The sequence below is a fragment of the Triturus cristatus genome, chromosome 6, assembly GCF_964204655.1.
Source record: "Triturus cristatus chromosome 6, aTriCri1.1, whole genome shotgun sequence".
NCBI lineage: Eukaryota > Metazoa > Chordata > Amphibia > Caudata > Salamandridae > Triturus > Triturus cristatus.
Window position 1 is genome coordinate 1,621,209,049 of NC_140589.1, and position 22,230 is coordinate 1,621,231,278.

General features: G+C 45.7%; 1 protein-coding gene across 1 annotated transcript in view; it reads left to right on the forward strand.

Annotated features, from left to right (window-relative positions):
- Nucleotides 1-581: 581 nt before the first annotated feature.
- The window catches only part of SRBD1 (S1 RNA binding domain 1), a 721,551-nt gene continuing 699,902 nt past the window's right edge, over nt 582-22,230 (forward strand). The window contains exon 1 of the mRNA XM_085612769.1: nt 582-715. Coding sequence (XP_085468895.1) covers nt 692-715 — 24 coding nt within the window. The 5' untranslated portion in view covers nt 582-691. The remainder of the gene's footprint in view (nt 716-22,230) is intronic.

The following is a 22,230-nucleotide window of genomic DNA, read 5'->3' on the forward strand; positions in this document are numbered from 1 at the left end:
AATGTTAGCTGGTTCTATTGTAAAGCGCTCTGACACCTTCGGATAAAGTTCGCACTATATAAAAAACGCATAAATAGATACATAAATAAATACGGTAGTACTTCAGAGCTATGTATATTAGGTCTCATAGACTACACTTAACCTGGAGAATGCGCACCGTGTTACTAGTCTTACGTCACACCTCTCGTCAGCACCGAAAGGCTGTTGAGCTTTCCCACGTCAGCACTCTACAAACCTATAACTGTGAAGAAGAGCCTAAAGGGCACAATGAAAACTTGAACACAGCACTATTTTAAAGTCAATATTATGGAGTCAAAAAAATGTTCAAGATACGTTCTTGTTAAAACATAAGGAATAACGGCTCATATTTTAAAATGTCTAGGTTTGAAATCTGGTTTACAACCTACATTTACTAGTATTTTTTTTATCAAAATACTTTAGCGCTTCGAGTACAATTATGACGACTTTTTGAACATATAATTTACTTGGATAAAAATTAGTGTGGTGAGACCGTCTGATTTTCGTGGTGCTGGGTATTTCTGGCAGGTAGTGACTTCAGTGCAGCCATTGAGCCAAATAATAGCGGCATTTCTCTTTCTTTATGTAGGCGTTGCGTGTTTCGGGTTTGTTCTTGTAGGCGATTGTGCTTATTCGCCACATTGGACCCGGTCCTGGCTTCAGTGGCAGTAAAATGGAGGAGAGCAGCACCCCAGAGGTACAGCGCTTTCCTTTCTGGGGAGTTCTCCCTTAAGTATCAGTCTTGGGGTTCTTGCAGAGTCGTGGGCTGATGATGGTATGGCGGGTTTGCCCAAGAGGCAGGGGTTGGAGAGCCTAGGTCTGCTGAATCCCCATGTGCCCTCAGTTCAGTGGCTCATTGTGGCAGCTGCTCAGCTGTAGTTCCAATCCCGCCTTGCCTATACGGTGGGATTTTCGTGAGCATGGCCAGCCCCCCGTGAAGTGCAATGGGTTTGACTACTCTGTGCTGTGAGCTGGGTAAGGTAGTCTATGCATGAGGAGGCTGGAGCTTTGCAATGCTGTGGGTACGGTGCTGCCAGCTCTCCCGAGGCTGCAGTTAATAGAGGCACATCTGCTTTCGCTGCCAGAGAGACTCTTGCTAGATTTAGAGGTTGGTGCTGAGCTGTGCTCGCCTCCCCTGACACCTAAGGGCATTCGGACTCCCCGGAGATTAAACAGTGACGGTCGCATGAACCTGTGCACGGGCGTTGTTACACACCTGCACCTGTCTAAATGTTGTATTGTAGGTGATACAAAGCAGAAGTTCCACTGGTTTCAGATTATAATTATTTTATGGCCGTGGCACTCGGAATGCGGAGATTTCAAGTTGCTTCATTGCCAGGTGTAAACGGATTTAAAAGTCTGTTTTCTTTTTTTGCTTTCTGGTACTGTAGCAAGTCATTTGTTTGGTAAACTCCACATTAAACACGCAGCAATGTAACGAAACTACAGGACAACATACTTGCTTCCTAAATGGGACAAGTTGAGGCATTAGAACTCGTGCTCTATTTTCATTATGATGTAGCTCCATCACATTAGGTTGATACCAGTCAGCATATTTTCTACGATTCTTTCATCGACCCAGTAAAATCATGCCCTACTGTATTTAAAGGAGAACTCTGACAGCAACATTTAACATAACTGGATTCTTTCAACATGGATGTGAACGCTTCAATTTGACAACAATAAAGCTGTGCAGATTTTTATCAAGTTTTGGTCGTTTTTGGGTTGTTGGCTGCTTTGTGTAACATCTATTTTATTACTGTTTTATAGAACATTTTAGGTACTTCAGAGCAGAAATTTGCTATAATCTGGCTGGTTGAAGCACAACTGTATCTAAGTTTTACCTAGATCTCTTTGAATAGTGTATATTGTGAACTGGATGAGCTTAGTTTGTGGGTGAGTGTTCATGACTTGGAGCAGATGCTGAAGACAGTGCGAGCTTCTCACATTGTCTGTCAGTTGGTCATAAAGGTGTTCGGACTTCATGCTCATCCAGTCCTGTGCCTCTCCGTAGAACACACAGAATAATGGTCACATACATATCAGTTGTAATGACATTTTCTTTGAGAATGTGTGAAGGAGGTAGAAAGTTGTCAAAAACATTGTCACTTATTTCATCTGATACTGCTATGAAGCATTGTCAAAGCCAATAGGTCTGGCTTGCTTTTGCCATATTTTCTTTGTTGTGTGATATGCCCATATATAATAACAGAAAATCCACAGGGAAACCCACATTCTGGTGAGGTGATCCACAGTGTGAAGCACAAAATGTAATTTCACAGTTTAAACAATGCCCTTAAATAGACCATGTCTCTTTTTAATGTATCCAATTGTTCCTCTTTGTACCCCCTCCTTTTCCCGAAGACCCCCACCTTTTTTCATCCCACATAAAGCATTGGTTTTGAGGCCTTTTTTATGTAAGTGGATACATTAGTTTATGAGGTGTGGATGCTATGGTGTAACATAAGAGCAAAACATAAGAGTAAAGCCTGGCTTGCCAGTCTCCTACTACCTCCGTACCACTAGAACCTAAAACACTGAGGGCTTGACTCACAGAAATGCTTTCCAGGAACAGATTTGATTTTCCCCTGGAAATTCAGGAGTACTACAGGAGTTGGCCACACCTGCTCACAGAAAACCGGCTTGTGAATATGGCTTTGGGTGTACAAATAGAACACTTATGCTGATCTAAATCATTTACAGTCAACGTGTCTCTTCATTATTTCTCAAATATATCATGCTTATGCTTCATACCCTCTGTGTCAATCATGTACAATCTTAAATTCAATGCTTTATAAGCTTTTTTTTCTTCTCTTTTTTTTACTACAAATCCGTCCAGAGCCCTTATGGCAGACTACATATTATCACATTCACAAAAGGGATCTAGCAGGAGGGGCCCAACCAGATATGTACTATACTTCCTGTCTATCATCAAACTCACAAAAAGGTATATCTGGTCAATAAGCAGAGAAAGCACAGCACACACCTATATAGTCCTATATGTAGTATGTTATATAGCTGACAGAAGAGAGCTTCATTAAGGATGAGAAACCTCACTCACCAGATGATGACATGAATCATCATCATTAGGTTCCCTCCTCTCAACTAGATTGCAAGGTCCTTTGTGTGGGCTACAACTCCCCAATGGGTGTTTTAAAAATGAGCGATGTTAGAGGGCCAGAAAAAGGTCAGCCTGGACAATACGGCGATGGCCCATATGTATTCTGGGTCAACCATCTCTCTACATCGTCCACTCTCAAGCCAGTGGGTGCATCTGTACCGAAAAGCTGCTATAGTCCGAGCGGGATCTGCGGGACGTCCCGGCGAGAATCGGACCAGACTGCATTTTTGTGGCTAAGATATCTTGATTTATTATCATCTTTTGAGCAGAGTGACACATTTTCCAGTTCCTGATGAATTCCCCTGAACCCCTTTGGGGTCAACAACGGGCAGAAACATGTTAACCATCTATAGAGGCGTATTTGATTAAATCCCAGAGCCCTCTTTTTTTTTTTTTTTAACCCTGTCCCAGAAGACCATTGATTAACGCTGATTTGGTCCTCTGGAGATAGATTTATTCAGAATGTTCGTTGCACTCTACCCCTCACTGAACCTCCTAATATTACTCATTTTTACTACACCTCAGCTCCTCCCCATTGGGGAACTGTAGCCCACACCAAGGACCTTGCAGTCCAGTTGTGAGGAGGGGGCCTAATGATGACACATGTAATCCTCGGGGGAGTGAGGTTTCTCGTACTTAAAGAAGCTCTCTTCTGACACCTTCCCTTTTCTTATTGATCAAATTGACTTTTTCTGTGTGACTACATATTATCACATGTTTTGTTCCCAGATGTCTGGCTTGCAGCGTTGTTCTGCTTGTACTGGAGATTTTAAATGAGTTTCAGAGGCACCCAACTATGCATTAAGTCTATGTAAACAAGGTGTGCACGAATAATAGCCATAGATTTGCATCTCTCAGGGTGATCTTGGATTCTATGCTAACAAGACAATTTCACAAATACATGTCAAGAAAGTATTCTGTTTTTTGCTATGCTCTTCACAAAGCACCTAACATATGTTTTTAGATTCTCCCAAATTTTTTGCAAACGATTTATTGCATATGTCATCTTTCACTGGTGCTAGACCTGTCATCCTTAGGGTGGTCTTCCCCTGGACCTTTTGTCTCAGCGCTTTGCTGATACTTTTTGTTGGCCTTAGGACTCTGAGCTCTTTACCACTGCTAACCAGTAGTAAAGTGCATTTGCTTCTCCCCTAAACATGATGACATTGGCGTATACCTGATTGGCATATTGATTGTACTAGTAAGTCCCTTGTAAAGTGGTATACCACATACCCAGGGCCTGAACTTCAAATGTTACTAGTGGTCTGCAGCACTGATTGTGCCACCCACAGAAGTAGCCTTTCATACCTGTCTCAGGCCTGCCACTGCAGTGCCTGTGTGTGCAGTTTATTGCCACTTCAACTTGGCATTTAAATCTACTTGCCAAGCCTTAAACTCCACTTTTATTATATATGTCACCCCTAAGGTAGGCAGTGAGTAACCCTAAGCTCAGGGGCCATGCAAGTAAAAGGTAGGACATGCACTTGTATGTTTTGCATGTCCTGGTTGTGATAAACAGCCTATTTGTTTTTCACTACTGTGAGGCCTACCCCTCTAATAGGCTAGCCTTGGGAATTCCCTAATACACTTTTAAGCTGTAAATCCTGATCAGAGAGGGGTAGCATTTTATGTTTCATATGTTTAGAATGGTAATGATACATCCTCCTTCTTAGTGAAGTCCTGTTTGCGCCAAGACGCCACGGCATAAGTGCGCTTTATAAATGTTTCAGTCAGTCATTTAACATTACTGTTTTAGAAATGCCGCTTTTAGAAAGTGAACATTTTGTCTGGGTTGGGTGACAGCTACACTTTGTGCATTCCCTCTAGACAGCCACACACACAGGAAGGTGGGGCTCACCTGCATTCTGAGCACTCATCTACATCCTGATGGAACTTCCTGAGCAGGGAGGAATGGGAGGGGCTGACAAACTTCAATAGCTAGTGTCCTGTTCACACACAAAGCACCGATTTACCCCCCACAGGTACCCTGGCAGACAGAACTGGGTTGAAAGGGATCCTTGTGCACTTCAGAGAGTTGCTTTGAAGTCACCCCCTTCATCAAAGGCACTTTTGGGTATAAGTACTGGGTCTCTGGCCCCCTGAAATTAGACTCTCGTGCATCCTGAACTAAACCTCTGTCAGAAGGAGAGCTGGATTCTGCCTTCCCTCCAAGTGATCTCCAAGGGCTTGCTGGCTTGCCTCCTGTTTTCTGAAATCATAATGATACAAAAGACTTCCTGTAATTCTGCTGGTGGTGCGGGACTCTGCCTTCGGTTAGTCCCACCCTTGCCTCAAGTGTCCCCTCCAAGTTCTGGGCCTCAGAAGTGGGTTCTGCAGCTGTTTTTGTCAAAGCCGACGCATCGTCACCACTGTGCCGATCAGAACCAGTGCATCGCCCTTCGACGTTGACGCAAAGGCTGTACAACAACAGTGGTTCAACAGCCTGCACGGCTCGACGATGGAGCATTACCTTCACCTCTGCAAAGCTCGACGACGATGCAGCACCCTGAATGCGTGAAAAAGATAGCATCGAGCCCTCGGCACCGATGCTCTGCTCAATCCAGAGTACTTTCTCAGCGGGCCCAGCGTGGGTCTTGTAGCTGGCCTGCCCTCTTTTGTGGTCGACCTGAACATTGGATTGGCACCAGTCCCCCGCGACCTCAAGTAATCCTTTGACCGCTAGTGACTTCTAAGCACTGTTTTTGCAATTAATCTTTATAAAAAATGATATCCGACTTCTACTGATTGGATGTTTGTAGTTTTGGTCTCATTTTACTCAGATACATTTTCTTTATTTTTCTAATCCTGTGTGTAGTCTTTTTGTGGTGTATTCATTGTGTTACTGTTCATTTGTGTGTATTTGTGTGGTGCACAAATACTTGACACATTCCCTCTTTCGATAAGACTGACTGCTCTGTGCCAAGCTACCGGAGGGTGAGCACAGGTTATCTTTTAGTGTGTATCTAGCTTACCCTGACTAGAGTCGTGGTCCCGTCCTGGCTTGGGTGGATACCTGTAGCAACGAGGAACCTCATTTCTAACAACTGGTAATTAGTACTTTAAAGAGGGCCTGATCTTTGGTTAAAAAGTGGAAATTCTTGCACCTTGTTTTTCTTTGTCCTTGTGACCAATATGTATGCATTTGTATCTTTCTATCTGTCCGTCATGTATATTTAGCTTTGAAGTGTAAATGTGGAGGTCAGGAGACGATCTAGATAAGGTATATCAAGGGGATTTAACCAAAATATTTTACACACAATGAGGCACGGGGAGATTCAGTGACTTGCCCATAATCAACACAGTGTCTAGTCTAGTGCTGAGGCCGGAATTCAAACTTCAGTCTTCAGGTTCCAAATGTGATAGCTCGAGCCTCTAGGCAACATCTCCACAAATAGCATTCCTTAAAAATTACATTGTACTGAACATGTCTCAACTTTCACTCCATAGCAAAAGGTTAACCAATTGTGGTGAGATAGTCTGTTGAATAGTTTCTTAGCCTAGGATTGTAGATGGATGTTCTTCTACAGATTCATATTACTGGTCAAGCTTGTGAGTGAACTTGTTACTTTGAACCTAGCCTTAGAAGTCTTTCGCTCCTGATGTTTGAACTTCTTCAGCCGACAACTGTCTTGTTTAGTAAATGGACATAGTATGTTGTTTGTAATAATTGTGCTATTCTACTTGTACTAAATGCAACTGGGGCTTCCTAATAACCGCGTACTTATTTTAATACTAACTCTTGTTGCAACAATGATGAGCTTTTGCTGATCAGTTTACTATGTTATGCATACAAGAGTTTATTGAGATCTGGCCAATGGAGAGTAGTTATCACGTTTTGCACTGGCTGGTGTAGCATATGGCCACAGCATTAATTCGACTTTCTCAGTCCCTAAAGTTGTGAATACTTTAAGTAAACAGCCATTTTCTTTGAATCTCACAATAAAGAAACAATTTTAGGTCTCTGCTCCAGACAGCACATGATCTGTCTTGAAAGAGACATGTTGTATATACTTTGTGGGCTTTAGCCTGTCCCTAGGCTTCCCATTTGCTCGCTCCATCATCGCTATTCTGTTCTTTCTCCCCATTTGTCCATGGCATGTATGCCTCACTGGTGTTTATTCATTATCAGAATAAGGGTAGTTCCTCCTCTGTCAAGTGGCTAGAAATAGTTGTGCCAGATGACTAAGATACGTATCGCTGGGAGATCTGAAAGTCCGATCTTGGTGCCCTCACACACCTATTAGGGTGTCATGTTTCATCAATGGGCGCTCCTCGTCTGGCTGGCGCTGCAATGCCTGACGGGCCTGGAGGCTTCTTTATCGGAGATCTTTTGATCTGGAGATGCCATATAGATTAATGCAAGTGAAGGAATAGATGGGTTTGGTGAGTACGTGGTGGCTAAAATACTACTGGTATTTAGCCATCCCCAAGAGCATGGACTAATTACTACTATCCATCCCCAACTTCCATTTTTAGCAAATATTTTCTGAACTACTTTTTTCTTTGATTTGGAGCATTTTACATGAGCACTTGTTTTTTCACGATACAAGCTTCGTTATTCAGTTTCTGTAAACAAGGCTGTAAATCCTGTTCTTATCTCGTCATAAGCGCTGCTGCTCCAAAGATTAAAACATATTCTGTGTCGCGCTTTAGTGTAACACTTGTTGTTGTGTTGTGCTAAAAATTCTTTGTCCATGTATTTTTGTGCAACGCTTGTTGTCGTTGTGTTGAATAGTGCTTTTTTGCCAGGATTTGAACTTGTCTCCTTTCATTCTGCTGCATGCTAAAGCTACAGTCTCAGTGCATTCCTACATACTCCTCCCCCCCGCCCCCCCCAAAAAAAAGTAAGGGGGAGGGGCATTATACTTAAAACCAATTTGAACTGGGGAGCTGCATCAGTGCATTTTATGAGCCGGAGTTTCTCACCGACCTCTCTCAAAGAGGAAAAAACAAATAGACTAAAACAATGTTATTGCCTCCCCAGGGTCAAGCATTGATCCCTCTCCTATGTCGCAATGGCCAATTGTAACAGTAAACAAACATAGATGCACAAAAAAGGGTGAGACTACAAGGCCCCTTCGCCAGCTCCAGACCATCGGGCGTGACTTGGTATCAGACCGTAGCCTACCCACAGAACATGGGCCATCAGTATGCTGATCTTCCATAGTCGGCAGCAGTGTGAACAGACATATCTGTTGGCATAAACCCTGGGCACATGGGCTGCCCATTAGCTCTTTGAGCTGCCCATGTGTTTTTGTCCTCTGAGATTAATACATTAATGTAGAGTGCCAGATGTGGCCCCCAGTGATTACATTTATGTGACCCACTTGAAATGCCATTGAAAACATACTCCATGGCAAGGAGTCACTTTCAAAACATTTCAGCTCATCAGGAAGATATGGGATGTGTGTGTCAAAACCCTGGGTTTTATCCCCGTGACTGTTTGAATTTACCCCCATACCTCTGCAGACCTTATCGATCGCTCCATGATCCCATTCACCCAGTTTTCCTATTTACGCACTATATTTCCAGGCATGAAATTCTTGTTCCTTCACTCCATCCCATGTTCATGTTTGTCCATTTCATTTCACATTAATTTCCTGCAAGACACTGTGCTTCCAAAACCACATGCAAGGGTGTGGAATTCAATAAAAGATCCATTTGTCCATGGGACAAGTTGCTTCTTTAATCTACTTGTCCTGTAACAAAATCAGCTTGTTCCTTTGGTGCTATGAAGTGCGTTGTCAAATTATGTCAGCAATCTCATTATACAAGAGCTCTGATAATAGCCTCTCCGTTTATGCCAAGGCTCAAGGCTTGAATACTAGCAATTCTCTTATTTGGCCACCTTTCCGCAGATCTGCATACTGAGACTGGAGGTAGCTGTAAGCAATTGTTCCAGGGTTGGAATGCCCTTTTGAGTCTGTGCAAACCTACTAACTTGAATGTTTTAGGGGTTTTCACAGCTCTTCTCTAATCTTTTCCCATACTGAGAAAGGCTGGAAATTTACTTCTTAACAAGGGCAGTAAAGCTTCTTCTGGGGATGGAAAAAAGTGGTTGGAGGGAAAGTAAATTTGTAAAAGCTCAACAGATTTTCACATGAGCAAATCTACACAGGCATATTTGCTCATACTAAAATGGAGTTCACAAATATTTTCTAGGAGCATGATTTCCTGGCCTACTTGTGTAAATTCTTGTGTGACACTGGAAGCCGTAAATCTGCACTAATGCAAGGGCATAAACGATGGATGCACCTTTGTGACTTTCTTTAAGAATTGGGCATGTTAACAAAGATCCTTTGTAGTAATAATTTTTTTTTCTTACTCTGTCTATTGGCTGGCTTCATTGTGACAGTATTCTGCTCTTTCACAGGGGGCATATCGTCATTCAAAGATTTGTTTACTGCCAGGAACTACTGTCACAATGCGTGCTTTTTGAAACGAAAAAGTTTTTTCCAATGTTTGTTATAATAGTGAGGACCTGGCAGCTCCCACAACAATAATGTTTTACAAAAACTATGTCAAAACAAGATGCGCATTGATAAAACCAAAAGGCTAACCACCAATGTCAGACCTGTTGGCTTTGCCAATGCTTGTTTATTTTCATGTTTCTCATTATCTGGTTGAAACTGGTTACAATGATTTTCCATTATGAAGATTTATTGGAAATACTAGCATGTATCCACACATTTTACTAAATTATGTTTCAAAGAAATGGTAACTAAAATTTTAGCAAACCATATTTTTCCTAGTTGCATTTGTTTGTGAACATTTTATTTTGAAAGCAAATAATTGTCAATCTTGCTTTCAAGCGTCTGCAAATATTTGCATCTAATGAGAGAGCATTGTGAGAGCATTATACGTAGCCTCATATTGTTAAACTTTGCAAACAGGTGTGAACATTTTTATACTGAAACCACTGTCGGTAGTACAGTCCGAGCTTACATTTACTTAGAGCACTCACCCTAATAGTAAAGGCTTTGCATTAATGAACCATAAATGCAAGTTTGAACAGCATTAACACATGGACACTATTATTACTTTAATAGCAGACAATACCCTTTCCTGATCCATAATGTGTTACTATAAACTCAATCAATCAATCAATCAATCATGGAATTTATATTGCGCACTACTCACCCGGAAGGGTCTCAAGGCGCTTGGGGGAGGGGTCTGCTACTGCTCGAACAGCCAGGTCTTGAGCTGTTTCCTGAAGGCGAGGTGGTCCTGGGTGAGCCGCAGGCGTACGTGCAGGGAGTTCCATGTCTTAGCCGCCTGGTAGGAGAAGGATCTTCCTCCGGCGGTGGCTCTCTGGATGCGAGGGACGACGGCGAGGGCGAGGTTCGCGGATCGTAGCTGGCGGGGGGGGGGGGGGTGTAGAAGGTCAGGCGGTTGTTGAGGTACCTTGGGCCTAGGTTGTGGAGGGACTTGTGTGCGTGGGTGAGGAGTCTGAAGGTGATCCTCTTGTTGACAGGGAGCCAGTGCAGGTCTCTCAGGTGGCTCGAGATGTGGCTGCGTCGGGGAACGTTCAGGATGAGTCGGGCGGAGGCGTTCTGGATGCGCTGAAGTCTTTTCTGAAGCTTGGCTGTTGTTCCGGCGTAGAGGGTGTTTCCGTAATCGAGTCTGCTGGTGACGAGGGCCTGGGTGACAGTCTTCCTGGTTTCGGGCGGGATCCATCGGAAGATCTTGCGGAGGGTGTGGAAGCATGATGAGGAGACGGCGATAACTTGTCTGGTCATCGATAGGGAAGAGTCCAGGATGAAGCCCAGGTTGCGAGCGTGGTCCGTTGGCTTGGGTGCGGTGCCTAGGCCCGGGGGCCACCAGGAGTCGTCCCATGCGGAGGGCGATGGTCCAAGGATGAGGACTTCTGTCTTGTCCGTGTTCAATTTCAGGCGGCCGATGTTCATCCATTCGGCGACGTCTTTCATCCCTTCGTGTAGGCTGGTTTTGGCGGTGGCGGTGTCGGGGTCTCTGGTGAGGGAGAGGATCAGCTGGGTGTCATCGGCGTAGGAGATGATGTTGAGGTTGTGTTGGCGTGCGATGGCAGCGAGGGGTTTCATGTAGACGTTGAAGAGGGTGGGGCTGAGTGATGATCCTTGCGGGACGCCGCAGATGACCTCGGTGGCCTCAGAACGGAACGGGGGGAGGCGGACTCTCTGTGTTCTGCCGGTGAGGTAAGAAGTGATCCATTCCAGGGCCTTCCCTTGGATGCCGGTGTCGTTGAGGCGTTGGAGTAGGGTGCGGTGGCAGACAGTGTCAAATGCTGCGGAGAGGTCTAGGAGGATTAGTGCTGCTGTGTCGCCGTTGTCGAGCAGGGTTCGGATGTCTTCGGTGGCTGCGATGAGGGCGGTCTCGGTGCTGTGGTTGGCTCTGAATCCGGACTGCGATGGGTCGAGGGATCCGTTCGTTTCGAGGAAGGCGGCCAGTTGCTTGTTGACGACCTTCTCGATGACTTTGGCAGGGAAGGGAAGGAGAGAGATGGGGCGGTAGTTCTTCAGGTCGGTCGGGTCCGCTGTTGGTTTCTTCAGCAGTTCACTGAGCTCGGCATGCTTCCAGCTCTCCGGGAAGGTGGCTGTGTCGAAGGAGGTGTTGATGATGTCTCGGAGGTGGGGTGCGATGGTGGAGGCTGCCTTGTTGAAGACATGGTGGGGGCACGGGTCGGTCGGAGATCCGGAATGGATGGTGTTCATCATGCGGGTCGTGTCTTCGGGGGTCACCTCGGTCCATGTCTGGAGGGTGGTGGTGGGGAGCGTGGGTTCGACCGATGGGTGCGGGGGTGGAACGCCGAAGCTGTTGTGGATGTCGGCAATCTTGCGGCGGAAGTACGAAGCGAGGGAGTCGCAGAGGTCTTGTGAAGGAGTGATGTCGTTGCTGACGGTGCTGGGGTTGGAGAACTCTTTGACGATGGTGAAGAGCTCCTTGCTGTCATGGGCGTTGTTGTCCAGTCGTTCCTTCAGAGATTTCTTCTTGGTGGTGCGGATGAGCTGGTGATGTCTTCGGGTGGCAAGCTTGAGGGCGGTCATGTTGTCGGCGGTCTTGTTGAGGAGCCAGGCCTTCTCGAGGGTGCGGCAGGCCTTCTAGGAGTCCTTGAGTTCGTCGGTGAACCAGGGGGCCTTCTTGCTTCTGGGCCTGGTGAGTGGGTTCTTCAGTGGGGCGAGGTCGCCGGCACATGAGGTCAGCCACTGCGTGAGGTTGCGGGCTGCTGTGTTGGGGTCTGTTGTCCTGACAGGTGGGCTCTGGCTGAGGGAGGTGGCGAGCTGGTCGGCAGTGATCTTGCTCCAGTTTCTGTGGGGGACCTGCTTCGGGTGATGGTGGACCGTATTCTTTCTGAAGCTGAAGTGGACGCAGCTGTGGTCAGTCCAGTGAAGTCCGGTGGAGTGGCTGAAGGTGACGTGCTTGCTGGATGAGAAGACGGGATCAAGCGTGTGGCCGGCGTAATGGGTGGGGGTGTTGACCAGTTGCTTGAGTCCGAGGTTGGCGAGGTTGTCCAGCAGGGCGGTGGTGGTGCGGTCGTTGTTGTTCTCCAGGTGGAAGTTAAGGTCCCCGAGGAGGATGTAGTCGGTGGAGGGGAGGGCGTGTAGGCTGATGAAGTCCGTGATGTCTTCGCAGAACTGTGTACGCGGTCCTGGGGGTCTGTAGATGAGGGTGCCTCTGAGGGTAGTCTTGGGGTCGGTGTGGATCTGGAAGTGCAGGTACTCGGCAGTGTTGAAAGCGTCGGTGGAGTCAGTCGAGATGCGAATGGTGCTTTTGTGTACGATGGCGATTCCTCCTCCGGTCTGGTTGACGCGATCCCTCCTGATGATCTTGTAGCAGTCCGGGATGGCTATGGCGATGTCGGGGGCTGAGGAGGCGTTCATCCAGGTTTCCGTGAGGAAGGCGACGTCAGGAGAAGCGGTGTCGAGGAGGTTCCAGAGTTCCACGGCGTGTTTGTGGATGGAGCGGGTGTTGATCAGGATGCACTTGAGGTGGTTGCTGTTGTCCGACTTGGTGGGCGCGGTGCCGGGTCGGAGGCAGGAGAAGTTGCAGGATCGGCAGATGAAGGGTCTATAGGTGCGTTGCGGGGATGCTCTGTAGCATCCGGGGGCTCGGCCGGTGTTGAGTGTGGTGAGTGTGGCGGCATCGTAGGTCCTGCGGGGGGGCTGGCGGACGCGGGGACCAGGGGGTCTGGCGCTGGGCGCGGGCCAGGCGCAGACGGGCTTACCTTTGGCGCACCTTCGGCGCTCAATCGGCGCTCCCGCTGCGCGCGTCCGCTGCACGGTTGCTCAGGGGGCGTTATAAGTAAGGAGCCGGGAGGGTGGGTCAGCTGGGAGGCGGGAGGCGGGGTGACCAATGGGGAGTGAGGGGAGGCGGGTCTGTGGTCAGCGGCGGGAGGATCACCTATCCAGGGGCAGCGGCGGCGGAAAAAAAGGCGCCAAGAAGGGGCAGCGGCCGGCGGGTAGCAGGAGGCGTCCCCTACCTGGCGGAGAAGAGCAGCAGCGTCAGGCAGGTTGCAGCTAGCGGAGGACAGCAGGCAGCGGCAGGCACCAGGAAGTGGCAAGCACCAGGATGCGGCGGAGCAGGGGTGAGGAGCGACCGGCTGTGGGGGCACAGGGGGTCACACTGACCAGCCCACCGCGGTCCCCTTAAGTAAGGAGCCGGGAGGGTGGGTCAGCTGGGAGGCGGGAGGCGGGGTGACCAATGGGGAGCGAGGGGAGGCGGGTCTGTGGTCAGCGGCGGGAGGAGCACCTATCCAGGGGCAGCGGCGGCGGAAAAAAGGGCGCCAAGAAGGGGCAGCGGCCGGCGGGGAGCAGGAGGCGTCCCCTACCTGACGGAGAAGAGCAGCGGCGTCAGGCAGGTAGCAGCTAGCGGAGGGCAGTAGGCAGCGGCAGGCACCAGGAAGTGGCAAGCACCAGGATGCGGCGGAGCAGGGGTGAGGAGCGGCCGGCTGTGGGGGCACAGGGGGTCTCAGGGGGTAAACTGGCAGCCAAAGGGTTTGTGCTGCAGGGGGTTAGGCCTACTTCTTCACAGCTTCTTACTGTTGTGTGGCTACAGCCTGTGTAAGTTATTTGGCCTGTATACCAGAAGAAATATTGTTCTTGGAATTGGTGAATCATTACCTGGAATTTATATTGAATAATCTAGAATCATATAAAGCACTGAAGAAGTGAATATTTTTTTCGCGAAACACGTGTTGGCTTGGCTGTATACACTCTAATTTGTCAATGAAGATTCTTTATCAAGTCTGATTTTTTAAAAGAATGAAGAAGAATTCTTGCAAGTGTATCAACTGAAGAACGCAAAATAAAAAGATGTATTATGGACATTTGAAGTTGTAACGTGTGTTCTTCTCAGCACAAATTTACTGTATGGATTATTCCCTTAGAGGAAAACTGGTAACTGGGAAGTAGCGCTGGGCATTTTTTCTCTCTTTTTCCTACTATTGAATTTAAATACACAAAACTGTTTTCCTTGATCCCAAACAATATGTCCTGGACGTCGGGCTATTGGAATTCCACACCCCTGCACAGGCTACCATTCCCATGTTGTTAGTTTAGCACCAGGACACTGTTAAGTAGCCACGCACTTTGTAAATCCATTCATTCATCAACTATTCCCATTTAGTTAGTCTGTGTGGCAAGTTAGTCAACTTGACACTCGGAGTTCCTGGAAAATCTGATCTAGTTGTCTCTAACTTTCTTTTTGAATATGCACCCTGGCTTTTAAACAATTCCAGACGTTTTGATGGGCATGTAAAATCATATACACAGCCGTGCTTCATGTTCCATGTTTACTGGTGAATGTATATTGAGAGTTAACATTACTACTTAAAGCACGATGAAGTCCTCCTGTGGACATGGCTTCGTGCTATAGCTAGAACTTTGAATAAAATAAAAAGGAATTTGCATTTGCGTCCCTATTTGCCCAGTGCTCCCAGTAACCACCCCATTTCCCAATTCACCTTCTTCCATGTTCCCATGTACTCACTAGATGTTTCGAAGAACTCCACCCCCAAAGTATACATATTTCTTTTCCTTACTGTTCGTCATCTTCAACTCTATGGTCCGACTCACCCCATCCAATTACCTACTCACGATCTTCCATGTTCACAATTTCCCATGTTTTTTCCCAAACCCCAACATTACTAGGCCTCGGCAGAATTTTGATTACACCGGAGTACTCTGAGTTGGTAATTCAGCGTTATTCTTTGACACGGAATTACCGATAATTGCACAATTACTCCTCGTGTAATTAAGAATCATTTTGGGGGAAATTGTACCACAAGAGCACATTTAGTGAGCGAGAGTTGGCTGCTCGCGCTCCGTACTTGTGGTCTGCATGTAGCTCTGTTTCTTAGCGCAAACGGTATCCTTGTGGCAATTTTGGATGCAAGGGCGCATTTTGCGCTAACAAAGTAATGCTAAATGGCGGTAGTAAATTGCGAAAAATTCCGCAGGATTATGCTACACAGAATTACTTGAATTAGGCCCACCCCCAAAGATTACCATTCACCCTGTCCACGTTTTCATTCTGTATGGTGAAAATTCCAGTTGACCACTTACAAATGTGTTATGCTAGGTTAAAGTGCTGTCCAAACTGAAATGTCCTCCACATCATACGTTTGTGGCATGGATTCCCTTTCTATGCCATTATTGTGCTTTGTGGCACTGTAACTGTCAAGACTGTTTATAGTCAGGCCTGGAAAAGTGTAGTATTAGAATGACCTAGGTGGAAAGATTTTGGTGAGGTGCATGAGGTCCTGACACCTGTACAGATATGTCATAACAAACATAGCACTGTACATATGAGTGCTCATGTTTAAAGAGTTTGTGACAGGGATAGCGTATGCTCCACGCATCTTTATTTAACTGTACAGTTATTGAGCTCATGACTGTTTTGTTTTGTGGTTCATTGGTTTCATAGTTAATCAGTGTTTTAATGGAAGTTGCATGGGTATCACAGCTCAAACGTATTTAAAGCCTTTCAGAAAGTGAGATGGTAACAATTCCAACTACTGTACTGAAATTACATTGTATGTAGAATCTCGGTTAGTTAGAATGTTTTGACGATTGCTCATAATATATAGATTAAATATTTCTACATCATTAATTGGGTTCCATGAAACTCTATGAAATGTCAGTTCTTATAAAGAAGTCTTTCACATAAATATAGTTCTAAACTATTCCTGTTAATATCTATAACTTTGTAGCATGGTTTTCACTGAATCAAAAGAAATTGAGCTCAGTTCTGAAATTAAATAGTTTTTTCATTATCATTTGTACATTATTGCCCATTAAAATAAATACTTCTGGAATATGTTCTCCATTTATAACTCTTATCTTTTGAGGTTCTCTGGCAGGAGATTTTTTTTTTAACAAACTTTATTGAGACCCATGTGTTATCATATATTGCCAATAATTATACATACAGTTTGTTTTCTGTTATCGTTTTACAGACATAACTGTAACATATTTTCTTATATAAGATGACTGTTGATCGCGTACAGTAATGTTGTGTGAACTTGGTTATGCAAATTGCAGCGACATATACATGTTCATTTTCAGGACATTTCCAGCATTAATAAGAAAGAGGCCGCTGTTGCTCAAACATTTTTAACATCAACTACCCAAACTGCCCATTGGCAGGAGATTTATGTGATAGTCATAGCAGCTAATGCAGTCAAACCACAATTAATTGTTGTTGTTTTGGATATTTAAGATGTGTATAAACATTAACGTTTCCATGGAATTTATTTATGTGTTATTTTTGATGAGAAATCGTTCACCTACTCTCGACAGTTTTCTCTATTCTTTAAGTGTCGGTGTGCACCCTGTCATTCCTAAGGTTTTTTTTATTAGCCAATGGTTTTGTTTCTCTTTTAGCAAATCTATTGTAGCATTTATTTGTTTGCAAATTCCAAACACAAGTTCTCCCAGATTCCAGTACCATTAGCAATTAATGCTTGCTTTTCATCCCAACACAACGCTCATTCGCAATTCCAAATTGAGAAGTGAGAATGATTTTCTTTAGGCATTAAAGGTGTTAGCAATTCATTAATGTTAGCAAAAGCTTGCACACCTTACCTGTTGAATAGTATTATTCAAAAATAAAAAATATTCTGGAAAAAAACATGCTTTAAGCAAAGTGTCTGCTCTTTGAATCTGTTAACTTTATATTCCACATATCCATTTTACTGGTATGGTTGTCTTCCAAGCTAAATATCTTTTTACAGCATATTGATCTAAAAACTCAATCAAATAAACCGCCTACCTTGTGCCTAGAAATAAACACACAAGCGTGGTTTGTTGGAATGTGGTTATATGAATACATTTCAGCATAATGTTTGTATTTATGTGGAAATTTAAAATACAGAAAATTGCTTTAAACTCTGTTTTACTTCTGTTACCAGAACCAGGCACTGTTTCTATTGTTGGCAATATAATGTTTTCGTTGAATTCAATATATGTCGATACCAGTCATTCAGTATATTGAGATACCAATCAGTGTATCGGTTGTAGCAGGACATTTGCTTGTAATTCTACACATTGATTTGAGGATCAGTGTTGTTCATTAAAGTATGTGTCAGTAGTTCCATACATAAATATTTTACACTGTGTCTGTCCCCAGGTGTGGAGGCAAGATATCATCTAAATCAAGAAGATACGTGTGCGGTACTTGGACAGCATGTTGTGGCCCTATAGTTTGATGATTTAATTTGGAGATGCTAGTAACTCTAAATATTTCATTTTGGCTGTTTACCATTTAAGGTACTGCCTACATGTGGTACTCATTCTTCATGCACCATCTTCAGAAGTAAAACGCCATTATTAACCAAATCATTAGTTAATATTGTGTTCCTGTAAGCCAGACATGGTTACAAGGCAGTCTTATTTATTCTTTCATACGATCTTTAAATGTCCTCCATTTATTTTGCAAAGATGGCTTTTTATTAGTTTATTAGGTAGAATCACCAACATGAGGTCATTCAAGGGAATAGTCTTGTTGGACTTGACCCTTTTGGCAGGTTCATCCCTTAACTTTTTGCCTTATCCTAGCCTTTTCTGTGACCTGGTGTTGGTGTTTATGGCCTCTGGGCACTTTAGCATTGCTGTCCAGTGTAAAGTGCATGCACTCTTTGTGTTATAATTTGGTAAGGTTGGCCTGCCCTCCCATAGGAATGAATTGGGGATTCCCTGATCAGTGTGTCAGTGGTAATTCCTGATATGGGAGAGCAGCGTGGTCGAGTTTAGTATGTATGAAATTGTAAGGATAAATGCTGAGCAATGGTGGGCGCAGATTTATTATGACTATTTGAGAAATGCCACTTTTAGAAGTTGGCATTTCTGTGTACTATTTGTCTGCCTGCCTCATGTGAATTGCATGTCAGTCTTTTGAGTGTCAGGGGCTGAGGTGTGTGTGGCTCCAGGAGGTGCAGGGTGAGTCAGCGCTAGGCTGTATGGGACGTCTGCAGTGGGAGTAGTGGGATGAATGATCCCCTGACTCTGAATAGGACTGTGCCCAGCCTGTACAATGCTTGCTCCGCCCCCTGTGGTGTGTCTGATCACCTAGCCCCCACCTGACAAGGGGAAAGAGGAGCTTGGAAAACAAAGTGCTCCAATTCCCCCCTGGAACAAGTGCATCTGGTTCCCCCATGCCCTGCACTGCAGACAAAGGAATGCTTGATATAAAATAGGGGCTGTGACACCATGATGTTGGTTCTATGCTGGTGTGCTGTTCCTGACGTACTGGGGGGCTTGCTGCTGCTGGGTCCCAGGAGGAACCGCCAAGAGGGCTTGCCTCCCTGGGCCCAGCATTGCCCCCTTGATCCCTAAGGACATTTTGCTGTTGGAGCTTTGGCTCCTTGCGCTCTGTGAGCGCTACACCTTTTGCTTTCCTAGCGCCTGGAGAGCGCTATATGTTAATTCCCCATAAGAGGAACGCGTGGGTTTTGCAGCGCTGAGCAGCCCGTCCTGTTAGAGGGAATCCCGGCATGAGGGATTCCCCCCATGATGCTGAGAATCGCGGGAGCCCACCCCGCTTATGCTGCTATTTTCATTGCGGGTGCCCACCCCGCTTATTTTGTTATTCACAGTGCGGGTGCCCATCCCGCATTGAGGATCCATATCACGAGCGGGAGCCCAACCCACTGTGCTGCTGAGGAAAGTGAATCGCCGCGGCCCGAGTCGTAAAAGGAAGACAGGCGCGGCCGCCTGACTGTGGGCAGGGCCTCGCGTGTGTCCCTTCCGCCTTCCCCCGTCCAGGAGAAGGTGACCCAGAAGACAGAAAATGCTTAGCGGGGAGGATGAAAGCCCCGTGTATGCCAAGAGACGAGGAGGAAGGCAGGCGGGAGCCCACCCCACCTCCGTGGGAGCTGCAGAGTGCGGCAAGATTTCCGGCAAGGCTCTCACGAGAGAGAGAGAGCCCCGCGTGTTGCTGCCCCGGGAAGAGGAGACCGGGAGAAGAGGCCCCGAGAGCAGGGCCGATCCCCGCACAATGCTGGTGCCCGTCCCAGTCGAGAGCCCAGTGAGTGGAGATGGCTGGGGGGGAGGTGAGATCGAGGCACAAGTGCCGATGCCTATCCTCTGAGCAGCCCCGCCTGACAGTGGGCTGCTCCAACGTGGGCCACCTTGTTTTAGGGCCCCCGTGGGGTCCAGAGGGCCCAGGGGTTCCCGTGTCCTTTGTTTGGCGATTTTTCCCAGTTGCCCCGCTTGACTGCAACGAAGGGGGCCAATTTGGTTAGAGAGCCCAGTGGGGCTCCAAGGGCACCGTCGTGCCAGTGCCCATTTACTTTGTCCACAGCTGCCCCGCCTGACAGAGGGCAGCTGCAACGTTTGGCGCATTGTGTAGAGAGCCCCAGAGCAGGGCCTCTCTGGTTATTTCCCAATTGCACCGCCGTAGTGGGTAACTGCAACGTTTGGCGCACATTTGTTCTACAGAGTCCCAGTGGGGACCCACTCTCAGGGAACAGTCAGTGCCAGTGCCCAAGTTATGCTTCACAGCTGCACAGCAATTAGTGGCAGCTGCAACGTTTAGGCTGACATTTCTTTGGGGGCATTTTAGTGGGCATTTTAGTGAGTCAGGAGTGAGATACACTCCTGTGCCCCAGCACAATTGCGCACTTGCGAATTCTGCTGCATTGGCAGCCACCCTGACACTTTTGGGCATTTGAGCCCTCTGAGGAGGCCAGTTGGCCAGGGGTACTGTTAGGTTGATAGGGCGCCAGGCCCTACTATGATTTATGTGGTGCTAGGAAATGTGATTCATGTACTGTGTTTTATGCACCATGATTTATGCCTCTAAATGATATAATATATGAGGTTATTTGCATAATGTGGATTATGCTTGGGAGGTTATTCTCCACTGTGATGTATGCCTAATGTGAGTTATGATTAGGAGGTTACGGTATATGTTTAGGCCTATAATGTTATATATAATGTGATACTGTACATAATATGGTTTGCGTTACAGGATGATGCTGAGTACGGTGTTTGCCAGTAATTACTGCTTGTGCTCTACGTTTATAATAAGTTCTACATTTACTATGTTCACTTTGTGATGGTTCTGACAGTGGTCCAAGTGGCCCTGTCATGTTTATATAATCCCCTGTAAATATTGCCTAGTGTCCATTGGCACAGTGTATATTGTGTGATTACTATTCTAATGTGTTTTATGATAATACAAAGGCTATTTTTGATATAACCTTGTGTGGAGTTCCTTTTGTGGTGTGCCTAGTGGTTTGTTGCTGTGGGTGTGTTGCGGAAACGCTTTACACGTTGCCTCCGAGATAAGCCTGACTGCTCGTGCCAAGCTACTAAGGGGGTGAGCAGGGGTTATCTTTGGCGTGTAACTCCCTTGCCCTGACTAGAGTGGTGGTCTCTGCCTGGCTTTGGCGCAAGCCTTAGCCAACCAGAGATTCCATTTCTAACAAGTCTCAAGTGCTAATTATTCTGCATTTAAATCCTGGGAGATAAAGATCGTAGAAAATTCAAAATGTTCAGGTGATGCAGTTGGTAAAATTGCATTGTCAGCAGTTCTTTAAATGCTTACCGCTTCTTGATATGTGCTCTGGGCTGATAGCACCTTAATTCTATGAGGGTAATGTGACTGGGACACGTTCTGCGGCAGAGTTGACGGTTGCGCAGTCAGCATTGACTTCTGAAGTTGCGCTGGTCTGCTGTATAGGATGGGCCACATAATATGGTTTTACTGTTTTCACAAACATTAGTCTTGTCTTTTTTTCTGCCAGGTTATGGTGGCAGTATCATTGTTCTGGTTTCTTTCATCCTCAGTACCAATAAAAGAGCTTGATAGGTTATACCAAACACTCCTTGAATTCTAATCACAACAAGCTCACCAACCGTCAGGTGGATATAGTGTTGAAGTTTTAGTCTGGCATACAATATCCCAGGCTCTCTGCAAATCCTGCACCAGAAAAAGAAATGATTGATCATGGGATCTTCCTGTCCTGGAAGTTCTGGTAGACATATTTTGACTCTGAACAGCATCTTATTTGGTTAGTGGTTAGATAGAACATGCCTTGGAATATTTGTTAATGCAATTTGTGCACTAAACCATTTTTGAACCCATGAATCACCATTGTCAAAGACCCTCCCAGACAAAGCTTGTTTTGATGTGGCATTAGCTTTCTCAAGATGTTTAAACTGGGCTTAAATAGATGTGTGAAATGTGACCTATCCATCTCAGCTAGTGCCTCTGGTAGTGGCTTAGAGGTAAAAACTAACCTTTAATCAGAATGATATGTATGAACTCCATCCATCAATACTAACCCTAACAAGTCTTTCATGATTGCATGAGCTGTAATTTGGCGTTGGGGCCATACCTACAAGAATATATTTATACCTCTCTACTGTCTGAAATCCACCAATGTGTGCTCAGGTACACTATTTAGAATGGGTGAGCTACTTTCCCCAATAGAGTTGACGGGGCTGTACAATCTTAGAATGTTTTATTCTTCGACAAATTTCACATTGTAGTATCCACTGCCATTGATAATGCTTTTTTAGGGTACATAGAGTAGCAGACTCTCCTGCAAGAACATAGCCTATTCTTTCATGAACAGCTTTTATTAAGTTTAATTTGATTCATTTGGTATG